At 29.1% G+C, this 13,504-nt stretch overlaps 1 protein-coding gene across 4 annotated transcripts in view; it reads left to right on the top strand.

Moving 5' to 3' along the window:
• Positions 1–5,574: 5,574 nt before the first annotated feature.
• The window catches only part of LOC119609032, a 98,691-nt gene continuing 90,761 nt past the window's right edge, over positions 5,575–13,504 (top strand). For 3 of the 4 annotated variants that reach the window (XM_037963706.1, XM_037963708.1, XM_037963705.1), the window contains exon 1: positions 5,575–6,490. In XM_037963706.1, coding sequence (XP_037819634.1) covers positions 6,111–6,490 — 380 coding nt within the window. In that variant the 5' untranslated portion in view covers positions 5,575–6,110. The remainder of the gene's footprint in view (positions 6,491–13,504) is intronic. The other variant, XM_037963707.1, reaches the window with a different exon arrangement.

Below are 13,504 nucleotides of genomic sequence, written 5' to 3'. Positions count from 1 at the left end.
TGTTATGATTTGCCAAGAGTTCTATAATACAATTTAAGCGTTAAGCGACAAACGTTCTAACAAAAGAAATTTATAGTAAAATTGAAGTTAAAAGTGGAAAATAGTTTAAAAAGTGGATTTATAAGGGTAAAGAGAATAATTTTTAAAGGAAATTTGTATATTTTTATTAATAAATCTATAATTTTATTATAAAAACTATTAGATAAAAATTTAATTTTATTAAATTTTTCGTTATTTCATTTTATTTATTTTTTCTACATTCCTTTTCTATTATTTAAAAATTTAACAAACTTACGTTAATTATTTTTTAATAAAGTGCAAATTATTCCAGTCAACATATTACAAATTTTAATTTTATTTGAGTTCAATAAGTAATTAGGAACTAAAAAAACAGGAAAAATCAACAAAGAAAAGAAAAAAAATATTATTTAATATCGTGTTTATAATTTTAGCACTTTTATGCAACCGTGACGGTTATTTATTTAAGGAATTTGAAAATTTTTTAAAAAAGTAAACTTTTTCCAAATAAAATTTAAAAGTATAATATAAAAAATGTAATTAATTTATTGGGGTGCAGTATTTTTTCCAAATTACTAACAACTTAATTTATCTTTACAAATAAGATTTAAATTCCTTAAATTGACGTAGAAATGCGCATAAAAACACCCAAAATAAATTTTTTCCATAAAATACCCACAATTAATAACAAATATAAAAAATGTGTGAAAATAAATAACATTTTTTTTTGATTGTCGAATAATTGTTTTTGTTTATTTTATTTTTTTTTTCGCAAATTTATTTGTTTAAAACAAAGTTCAACACTTAAAATTAAATAAACATACAGACTAATATATAATTTACATATTAAAACAAGCGATAACCATAAAAATTTTGGCACGTTTTATCACAAAACGAGATTTTGAAAAAAAGCAAAAAAAAAAAATAAATAATGAATATTCAAATTTGGGCTACTTTTTATATAGAAGAAAAGTGGGGAAAAAATGAAACAAAAACCTGATTATTAAAATGATGAAATTTTTTGCAAAAAATAAAAGATTACAATAACCGCAAAAAATACACAAAATATATTAATTCTTGAAAATCTGGTTTAAATATTATACATATGGAAAAAATATGATTTTAAGCAAAATAAATTAATGGAAAATTTTTTTATTCTTGTGTTATTTTTATATTTCCTTTGTTTCAAACATAAACAGGTCCTAAATAAATATATCTTTTATTGTGTATATATTTTTTTTTGTTGGCGTAAAGATAAATTAAAATGTAAATATTTAAATATTATTAATATTTATATTCTGAGGTTTTTTATTGTTTAAATATATAGAAAATCAATTATTTCTTTCTTTATAGGTATTTGTCCTAGTTATAAAATTATACCGTTTATTTGTTTAAGTTTGATGTGGCAGCACTGTCATTTAAAAGATAGAATGAATGAGACAGGCATGGAAAATTTAAATTTTGAAATAGAACTAACATAATAAAAATAGAACATTTTAGTTTTAAGTACCAAACTAATATTCCGCTAGACTTATACTACAGACAAGATTACACGCTAGACAATAGAATATACTGTAGACTAGACTACAGAATAGAGTGTAGACTAGACTATATAGCTTAAAGACTAGACCATAGACTAGACTATAGACTAGTCTGTAGAGTAGACCATAGACTAGAATATAAACCAAAATACAGACTAGACCATAGAATAGACTATATTTTACACTACACTATATAATGGACTAGAATAGAGTAGAGACTAGGCTATAGACTACACTATAGAATAGCCTGTAGATTAGACTATAAACTAGACAGTGGACTAGACTGAAGACTAGTCTATAGACTAGACTATATAGAATATAGACTAGACTATAGACAGGACTAGACTAATTTAAACTAGACTATAGACAGAACTAGACTAGGCTTTAAACTAGACTAGATAATAGACTAGATTATAGACTAGACTATCGACTAGACTATGGACTAGACTATAGCCTAGACTATAGACTAGACTATGGACTTGACTATAGACTAGACTATAGACTAGACTACAGACTAGACTACAGACTAGACTATAGACTAGACTATAGACTAGACTATAGACTAGACTATAGACTAGACTATAGACTAGACTATAGACTAGACTATAGACTAGACTATAGACTAGACTATAGACTAGACTATAGACTAGACTATAGACTAGAGTATAGACTAGACTATAGACTAGACTATAGACTAGACTATAGACTAGACTATAGACTAGACTATAGACTAGACTATAGATTAGACTATAGACTAGACTATAGACTAGACTATAGACTAGACTATAGACTGGACTATAGACTAGACTATAGACTAGACTTTAGACTAGACTATGACTAGACTATAGACTAGACTATGGACTAGACTATGGACTAGACTATGGACTAGACTACAGACTAGACTATGGACTAGACTACAGACTAGACTATAGACTAGACTATAGACTAGACTATAGACTAGACTATAGACTAGACTATAGACTAGACTATAGACTAGACTATAGACTAGACTATAGACTAGACTATAGACTAGACTATAGACTAGACTATAGACTAGACTATAGACTAGACTATAGACTAGACTATAGACTAGACTATAGACTAGACTATAGACTAGACTATAGACTAGACTATAGACTAGACTATAGACTAGACTATAGACTAGACTATAGACTAGACTATAGACTAGACTATAGACTGGACTATAGACTAGACTATAGACTGGACTATAGACTAGACTATAGACTAGACTATAGACTAGACTATAGACTAGACTATAGACTAGACTAGACTATAGACTATAGACTAGACTATAGACTAGACTATAGACTAGACTATAGACTAGACTATAGACTAGACTATAGACTAGACTATAGACTAGACTATAGACTAGACTATAGACTAGACTATAGACTAGACTATAGACTAGACTATAGACTAGACTATAGACTAGACTATAGACTAGACTATAGACTAGACTATAGACTAGACTATATACTAGACTATAGACTAGACTATAGACTAGACTATAGACTAGACTATAGACTAGACTATAGACTAGACTATAGGCTAGACTTTAGACTAGACTATAGACTAGGCTATAGACTTGACTATAGACTAGACTATAGACTAGATTATAGACTAGACTATAGACTAGACTATAGACTAGACTATAGACTAGACTATAGACTAGGCTATAGACTAGACTATAGACTTGACTATATACTAGACTATAGACTAGACTATAGACTTGACTATAGACTTGACTATAGACTAGACTATAGACTAGACTATAGACTAGACTATAGACTAGACTATAGACTAGACTATAGACTAGACTATAGACTAGTCTATAGACTAGACTATAGACTAGACTGTAGACTAGACTATAGACTAGACTATAGACTAGACTATAGACTAGACTATAGACTAGACTAGACTATAGACTAGACTATAGACTAGACTATAGACTAGACTATAGACTAGACTATAGACTAGACTATAGTCTAGACTATAGACTAGACTATAGACTAGACTATAGAATAGACTATAGACTAGACTATAGACTAGACTATAGACTAGACTATAGACTAGACTATAGACTAGACTATAGACTAGACTATAGACTAGACTATAGATTAGACTATAGACTAGACTATAGACTAGACTATAGACTAGACAATAGACTAGACTATAGACTAGACTATAGACTAGACTATAGACTAGACTATAGACTAGACTATAGACTAGACTATAGACTAGACTATAGACTAGACTATAGACTAGACTATAGACTAGACTATAGACTAGACTATAGACTAGACTATAGGTTAGACTAGACTATAGGTTAGACTTGACTATAGACTAGACTATAGGTTAGACTAGACTATAGACTAGACTATAGACTAGACTATAGACTAGTCTGTAGACTAGACTATGGACTGGACTATAGACTATAAGCTAGACTATAGACTAGACTTTAGACTAGACTTTAGACTAGACTTTAAACTGGACTATAGACTAGACTAGAAAAAGTACTGAAAAGTATTAAAAATAGTAATAGAAAGTACAGAATTTGCATGTCTGGAGTGACAGCCAAACAAACTGTAGACAAATATGGTAACCTAGAACCGTTATAAATTTAATAAAACTGGTGTTGCCATACTAAGAAAAGAAGAAGCATTAATAAAGCGGGATTTTTAACATACAGTTTATGCAAAACAAAGTAATAAAGCACATTAAAAAGTAATAGTTATTATTTCTTTTTAAGAAAATGTATTTTACAAAGTATTCTTTATTGATATTAAAATCAAAATTTTTTAGCACATGTCGTTAATTTTTTGGGTAATTTGATACTTTATTTTAAAATACTACCTTAGCAACTGCTACTACGAATGTAATTGATCATTTACATAATCAGCTGTTGGCAAATTTTTTATAAACTTAAACAGCTGTTTGGATAGGAATTTAAACTCTTAAAAATTTAAGTGCTTATTAGTCTTAATATAGTTTTCAGTTTAATTTTCATGTACGAAATTTGTTTATTACAAACTAGAAATTTATTTTAACAATTTTTAATTATATTTTTGTTAATTGTTATAAATTTATATTAATAACATTTGTTTTCTCTGTTTATTTTCAGGTTATTTTTTTTCATCTTTTATACCGTGAGGCTGGAAAATATTTTGTAAAATGTTTAAATTTTTAATTATTTACAATGCTTGGGAAAATAAACTAGAAATAATTATTGTAATAAATTATAAGAAAAAAAAATAAAGGAAACAAAGCAGAAATTATAAAAATGTAAAATTTTAGTGACTTTACACTCTAAAAATTAATTAAAAACTATAAAGCAAATTTTCCTAGTTTGGAATTGTTAATAAACTTTTACGAATCTCCAACAATTTTTTGTAATAAATTTCTTTGAATTTAAAATCATTATTAACATATTTATTTTATTTATAAATTTACTAATTAGATTTTTCAATTTCCTCTCTTTACTTACAGGATGTGAAAAAAATATTTCAAATGATTTCTCCAAAATTTTTTATAATAAAAAATATAAAAATAAAATCATAATATTTAAAAGAAAAAGAAAATGTGGAAATTAATAATACTGGAGAAAACTTGTGTTCTTTTTTAAATTTAATCCATATAAAAATATAAAAAATAATAATAATAATCGTAATATTATTAAATTAATAAAATATAAATTTTAATTAATAATATAATAAAGAAAAATATTGAAATTATAATATTAAAAAAATATACAACAAAAGAAGGGGTTTAATTATATTTATAAAAAAATCTTTAAAAAATAGTTTTTAAGGCTTAAAGCTAAATAAAAAATAAGTGTAAACATATGCTAAAAATATAAATTTATCTAAAAAGTTTCTGAATACAAAAATTATCTATAAAAATAAATAAAAGTAATTATAACAGCTTATAAAATAAATATTTATTAATATTAATAAAAAAATAATAATAATATTCAATATTATACCTAACAACATCATTAAATAAATATAAAAGTGTAAAAATCTACATAAAAAATTATTTATAAATTTAAAGAAAATATTAAGAGAAAAAAGCTAAAAGCAGAGCATTTTGTAATTTAAAAATAAAATTAATAATCTTATACCAGTTGCTTACAGTGCTGTTCAGTTGTTATAAAAAAATATATAAAAATAAAAATATATTAATATCTAAAGAAAATATGTTCCAAAAAGTTAAATAAATTAAACATAACAAAAATAACCTTTAACCCTTAAACATAAAAGAAAAATTGCTGCAAAACAACCTTTTGGGGGCTGTCAACTCATACTCACCCTACTTGTAGTGTTAAATAACTTTTCGCCTAAAATCATTTCGATTTTAGTGAAAAAAGTAGAGAGCTGCCACACGTGTGTTTAAATATAGTACTTTAGTTTTTCTAAAAAATTTAAATCAATAAAGAAATTTTCACTCTATTTGTAAAATGTTGCATCATGAGATCTTTGTTGATGATCAGCTGTTAAAGTAATAACATTTAATAACATTTGTTATTTCGGCATGAAATGGAAGCAGCCATACGTTCATCAGTACAGGTCGGTGGTCCACAACCGCCACCTAATGGTGGTCAAAATCAACAACAACAGCAGCAACAACAACAACAGCAGCATCAGCAAACAACAACAACAACAACATCATCAACAGCAACTTCATCACCATCATCAATTACAGCAGCAGCAGCAACAACAACAACAGCAGCAGCAGCAGCAGCAACAAAAACAATCACAAAATACTGATAATGGACCTACGTCCAATCAACCACCCCAACATCATTCACAGCATACACAACAGTCTAATCAACAGCAACAACAACAACAGCAAGCAGCAAATATGTCAGCCTATCAACAAAGGTTACCAGCTGGTGCATCACCAATCCATAGGTAAGGCAGACGAGTTTATTTTTTATTTTTTCTTAAATATATTGGCAACACTGTCCAAATAAACTGGAATATTAACTAGATTAATGACTAAACTATAGACTAGACTATAGGCTGGACTATAAACGAGAATATAAACTAGACTATAGAATATACTATAGACTTGGATATAAACTAAACTTTAGGCTAGCCTATAGACTAGCTATGACTAGACTATAGACTAGACTATAGACTAGATATAGACTAGACTATAGACTAGACTATAGACTATATAGACTAGACTATAGACTAGACTATAGACTAGACTATAGACTAGTCTATAGACTAGACTATAGACTAGACTATAGACTAGACTATAGACTAGACTATAGACTAGACTATGACTAGTCTATGATAGACTATAGACTATAGACTAGACTATAGACTAGACTATAGACTAGACTATAGACTAGACTATAGACTAGACTATAGACTAGACTAGATAGACTAGACTATAGACTAGACTATAGACTAGACTATGACTATAGACTAGACTATGACTAGACTATAGACTAGACTATAGACTAGACTATAGACTAGACTATAGACTAGACTATAGACTAGACTATAGACTAGACTATAGACTAGACTATAGACTAGACTATAGACTAGACTATAGACTAGACTATAGACTAGACTATAGACTAGACTATAGACTAGACTATAGACTAGACTATAGACTAGACTATAGACTAGACTATAGACTAGACTATAGACTAGACTATAGACTAGACTATAGACTAGACTATAGACTAGACTATAGACTAGACTATAGACTAGACTATAGACTAGACTATAGACTAGACTATAGACTAGACTATAGACTAGACTATAGACTAGACTATAGACTAGACTAGACTAGACTATAGACTAGACTATAGACTAGACTATAGACTAGACTATAGACTAGACTATAGACTAGACTATAGACTAGACTATAGACTAGACTATAGACTAGACTATAGACTAGACTATAGACTAGACTATAGACTAGACTATAGACTAGACTATAGACTATAGACTAGACTATAGACTAGACTATAGACTAGACTATAGACTAGACTATAGACTATACTATAGACTAGACTATAGACTAGACTATAGACTAGACTATAGACTAGACTATAGACTAGACTATAGACTAGGACTATTGACTAGACTATAGACTAGACTATAGACTAGACTATAGACTAGACTATAGACTAGACTATGATGACTATAGACTAGACTATAGACTAGACTATAGACTAGAATATAGACTAGACTATAGACTAGACTAGACTATAGACTAGACTATAGACTAGACTATAGACTTGACTATAGACTAGACTATAGACTAGACTATAGAATAGACTATAGACTAGACTATAGAATAGACTATAGACTAGACTATAGACTAGACTATAGAATAGACTATAGACTAGACTATAGACTAGACTATAAACTAAACTATAGACTAGACTATAGACTAAACTATAGACTAGACTATAGACTAAACTATAGACTAAACTATAGACTAGACTATAGACTAGACTATAGACTAGACTATAAACTCGACTATAGACTAGACTATAGGACTATGTTATAGTCTAGACTATAGACTAGGTTATAGTCTAGACTATAGGCTAGACTATAGACTAGAATGGACTAAACTATAGACTGACTATAGATTAGACTATACTATCGACTAGACTATAGAATAGACTATAGACTAAACTATATACTACACTATAAAGTCCCTTATTTATGTTGTTGATATCCTTTGAAAATTGCCTTTATCCGTCTTATTACCTAAAATCGCTATAAATGCCACATTTATATCTAAGAAGTGTGGTAACCCGTAACAATGCAAGCAGAGCTACTGTATGGCCAAACCTAACGTTTTTTTTTTTATAATTTATCGCGTAAAATTTGGTTCAGAACTTTTTAAATGTAAAAGACAAAAAATTAAGAATTGAAAATGAATTTTATGCAATATAAACAATTTTATTCCTTTAATTTAAGCCTATTATTTTTAGAAAATGACGCAATACCCTTAGTCTCTCAAAAGTCTTTTGTACAAGAGCCCAACATTAAATGAACAAACATAAAATACATTGTATTTTTTTTTTAACAAATGCCATGCTTTGTTTTAATAAATAAAATAGAATTTTCCTACTTTTTTTTGCCTAATTGTTTTCTAATTTCAGAAAATTGTTTTGCCAAAAACTGAATAATGTTTACGGCATAGAAAAACAACAAAAACCAGCCAACTATTCGCTGCAAATGATTTATTTGTTTTAAATTGTCTTTTTTTTCTAATTTTACAAAAAACTACAAACAAAATAAATAAATTGAAAATTACTACAAGTTTTTATTTTTTGTTTTTAGACGACATAAAATAAAAATGCAATAACAACAAAAAAAATTTTAAACTAAATATAGCAAGATATGAAAAAAAACTTGTCAAAGTGCCATAAATTTTGTTTTTAAACCCGAAAAAAAAAAACGCATAAAGTGGCACAATCTTTCATTTCCTTTCGCTTTAAGAGTACACAACAACACGCTAACCCCAGTAAGAGGCGAACGGAAGGCAACATAACAACAAATGGAATTTTGGCAACATGGCAAATTTGCTGTAATAATAATTGTGTGCATCCCTCTGTTTTCTTAAAATTCATGAATAAGTTTGTTCTTTCTTTGCGTTTTAGTGTAAGAACATTTTTTTCCTGTTTTCCAATGAATTCCACGTGTATATCATAAATTCCGTCATAACCAAAAATATGTTTCCTTGTTTGAGTGTTTTTTTTTGTAGTAGTCATGTTTTTGTGCCTTCTTTTTAACATCATTATTCTCATCATGCCCTGAAACGATGATGATGATGATGATGATGACATGCCAGCCACTAAACTTAACTAAATTTTGAACTTTTGGCATTGTGTCGTTTGGTTTTGCTATAATGCGCCATAAAACGAAATGTTTGTTCGAATTTCTATTGAATTTTTGTTAAATTTAGTTAAGGTATTTACAGTTGTGCTGAGAATGTAGGTTTTAAAACAGAGGAAACTGAATAGCAATGTGAAATCGTTAGCAACACTGTTAATATTTGTAACAATGTTGCCATATTACATTTTAGAAATAAATCTCTATTTGATTATTCTCTGCATTATCCGTCAATAAATCGTTAGAAAGACTAGTCAGTAAAGTAATCCACAGAATAGTCATTAAACAACAGACCAGTAAATAAATTAATCCATAAACTAGTCAATTAACTAATCCATACACTAGTCAATATAAAAGTCAATAGTATAGTCAATAGACTAGTCCACAGACCACTTCGTAGGCTAGGCAACAGACTAGTTCTTAGAATAGTTGACAGCCTAGTCAATAAAGTAATCCATAGACTAGTGAACAGACAAATCTATAGACTAGTCAACTCACTAGTTAACTGACTAACCCATAGACTAGTCACCAGACTAAACCATACAGTAGTTAACAGACTAGTCCTTGAGACTTGTCAAGAGACTAGTCAACAGTCTAGTCCATAGACTAGTGAATTCTCTAGTTAACAGACTCGTTGTTAGACTTGTCAACAGTCTAGTCCATATACTAGTAAAGGGACTAGTTCATTGACTAGCGAACAGACTAGTCCATAGATTTGTTATTAGACTAGTCAACATACAGGACTATAGACTAGTACATAGATTAGTCTACAGAGTAGTCCATAGGATAGACAACGGACTAGTACATAGGCTAGTCCACAGACCATGCTTTAGCCAAGTCAATAGTCTAGTCTATTGACTAGTCAAGAGTCTAGAACAGAGGATAGACAACAGACTAGTTCATGGACTACAGTCCAGACTAGGCCTAAGTCTATTGACTAGTCAACAGTCTAGTTCATAGTCTGGTACACTGTCTAGTCCACAGCCTAGACTTCAAACTAGTCAACATACAAGTCTATAGACTTGTCAACAGACTAGTTAACGAACTAGTGCATAGACTAGTTAACATAAAGGACTATAGACTAGTCCATAGAGTAGTAAACAGACTAGTAGGCAAGTCAATAGACTAGTCCATAGGTTAGACAACAGACTAGTCCATAGACTAGTAACAGACTAGTCCATAGACTAGTAACAGACTAGGCCTTAGACTAGTCATCAGACTAGGCCTTAGACTAGTCATCAGACTAGGCCTTAGACTAGTCATCAGACTAGGCCTTAGACTAGTCAATAGTCTAGTCTACTGACTAGTCAATAGTCTACTATATGGACTAGTCAACAATCTAGTCCATAGATTAGTGCACTGTCTAGTCCACAGCCTAGTCTTCAAACTAGTCAACATACAAGTCTATAGACTTGTCCAATGTTGTCCATTAAAAATAATTTACAATCTCACTTCTTTTAAGCTTCTCTGACTACTTTGTTTTTAAACAGTTGGCAACACTATTTAAACTCCAATGATGCCAATCATACCTCATTCGTATTAACTATTTTTAAACAACTTTCTTAAATTACTTTACTTTAAAATCAATTTTTATAAATAGTTCATTGAACGTAAATCACCAGCAGCATATATTGATTAAGATGAATTGAAATTTTTTATTTACATGTTTAATTTTATCAAAATTTCTTTACTTTTTTTTCATTTGTATGCATTAGTAATGGGTCACGTAATTCTTATTAAATTTGTTTTATTTTATAATTCACATAATCTTATCTAGCCAAAAAAAAATATATAAATATATTTAGTCTGAGTGCAATGAATTATAAACCAGCACGAGATTACGTTTTATAACTTTTTTCATTGAGATTAGATAACGAAACAAATAATAATAAATTCTATTAAATATATAAAAAATAATGTTCATTTGTTGTGTGTGTTTTTTTAGCTTTTATCAATCAATTATTTACTTTGAAAATCCTTCCTCAAAATGATAAGATTTGAACTTCATTGTTATCATATTTTTTTTATTATAAATTATTAATGTTTTGAATAGATCATCAACAAAATAATATTTGATAAGATTACAGAGTAATAGGTCTTTTATGAATTGTTGTTTTCTTTTTGTTAAGTCATTATTTAATTTATTATTTTTGAGAGCACTTTTTTTTTTTGTTTTTTTTGTTAGTAATAAAAAACACACGTCATTGTTAGGATATTGAAGAATTACTTTATAAAGCTTTTTGTTCTGATATTAATAAAATTATTATAAAATATGTTGAATATTATAATATAAATTTTAAATTATATTCTTAAATGTTAAAGAAAAGTTGGCAAATAAGAATAAGAGTTTAATTTCTCTATTGTGAATAACACCTTTGTAACAGAGTGTAAACAGTAGGGTGATCGACTCGATTTTTCAACCGGTTTTTAAAACTAGACTATAGACTAGACTATTGACTAGACTATAGACTAGACTATAGACTAGACTATAGACTAGACTATAGACTAGACTATAGACTAGACTATAGACTAGACTATAGACTAGGACTATAGACTAGACTATAGACTAGATATAGACTAGGACTATAGACTAGACTATAGACTAGACTATAGACTAGACTATAGACTAGACTATAGACTAGACTATTAGACTAGACTATAGACTAGACTATCTAGACTAGACTATAGACTAGACTATAGACTAGACTATAGACTAGACTATAGACTAGACTATAGACTAGACTATAGACTAGACTATAGACTAGACTATAGACTAGACTATAGACTAGACTATAGACTAGACTATAGACTAGACTATAGACTAGACTATAGACTAGACTATAGACTAGACTATAGACTAGACTATAGACTAGACTATAGACTAGACTATAGACTAGACTATAGACTAGACTATAGACTAGACTATAGACTAGACTATAGACTAGACTATAGACTAGACTATAGACTAGACTATAGACTAGACTATAGACTAGACTATAGACTAGACTATAGACTAGACTATAGACTAGACTATAGACTAGACTAAAGACTAGACTATAGACTAGAATATAGACTAGACTATAGACTAGACTATAGACTAGACTATAGACTAGACTATAGACTAGACTATAGACTAGACTATAGACTAGACTATAGACTAGACTATAGACTAGACTATAGACTAGACTATAGACTAGACTATAGACTACTAAAGACTAGACTATAGACTAGAATATAGACTAGACTATAGACTAGACTATAGACTAGACTATAGACTAGACTATAGACTAGACTATAGACTAGACTATAGACTAGACTATAGACTAGACTATAGACTAGACTATAGACTAGACTATAGACTAGACTATAGACTAGACTATAGACTAGACTATAGACTAGACTATAGACTAGATATAGACTAGACTATAGACTAGACTATAGACTAGACTAGGCTATAGACTAGACTATATACTAGGCTATATATTAGGCTATAGACTAGACTATATACTAGGCTATATACTAGGCTATAGACTAGGCTATAGACTAGACTATAGACTAGACTATAGACTAGACTATAGACTAGACTATAGACTAGACTATAGACTAGACTATAGACTAGACTATAGACTAGACTATAGACTAGACTATAGACTGGACTATAGACTAGACTATAGACTAGACTATAGACTAGACTATAGACTAGACTATAGACTAGACTATAGACTAGACTATAGACTAGACTATAGACTAGACTATAGACTAGACTATAGACTAAACGCCACTTTTCTATGTCTGGTAAACCTTCATGGGGAGAGACACCAGGCGAACCGAATATAAGGTTACCGGCTTAGACTAGACTATAGACTTATCTATAATCAAGAATATAGTCTAGACTATAGACCAAACGCCACTTTTCTAAAAGTCTGGTAAACCTTGAAAGTCAAGGGGAGAGACACCAGGCGAACCGAATATAAGGCTAATTTGACACGAAAAGCGCGCTATAAATGGTAACCTTTAAAAAACCTCAATATAATCTAAATTAAAACTGTATCTAAA

Source organism: Lucilia sericata, unplaced genomic scaffold (assembly GCF_015586225.1).
Source record: "Lucilia sericata isolate MDLA Ls3-8-SP2 unplaced genomic scaffold, ASM1558622v1 Contig000916F_arrow, whole genome shotgun sequence".
Classification (NCBI taxonomy): Eukaryota; Metazoa; Arthropoda; class Insecta; order Diptera; family Calliphoridae; genus Lucilia; species Lucilia sericata.
This window is presented reverse-complemented; position numbering and strand designations above follow the sequence as displayed.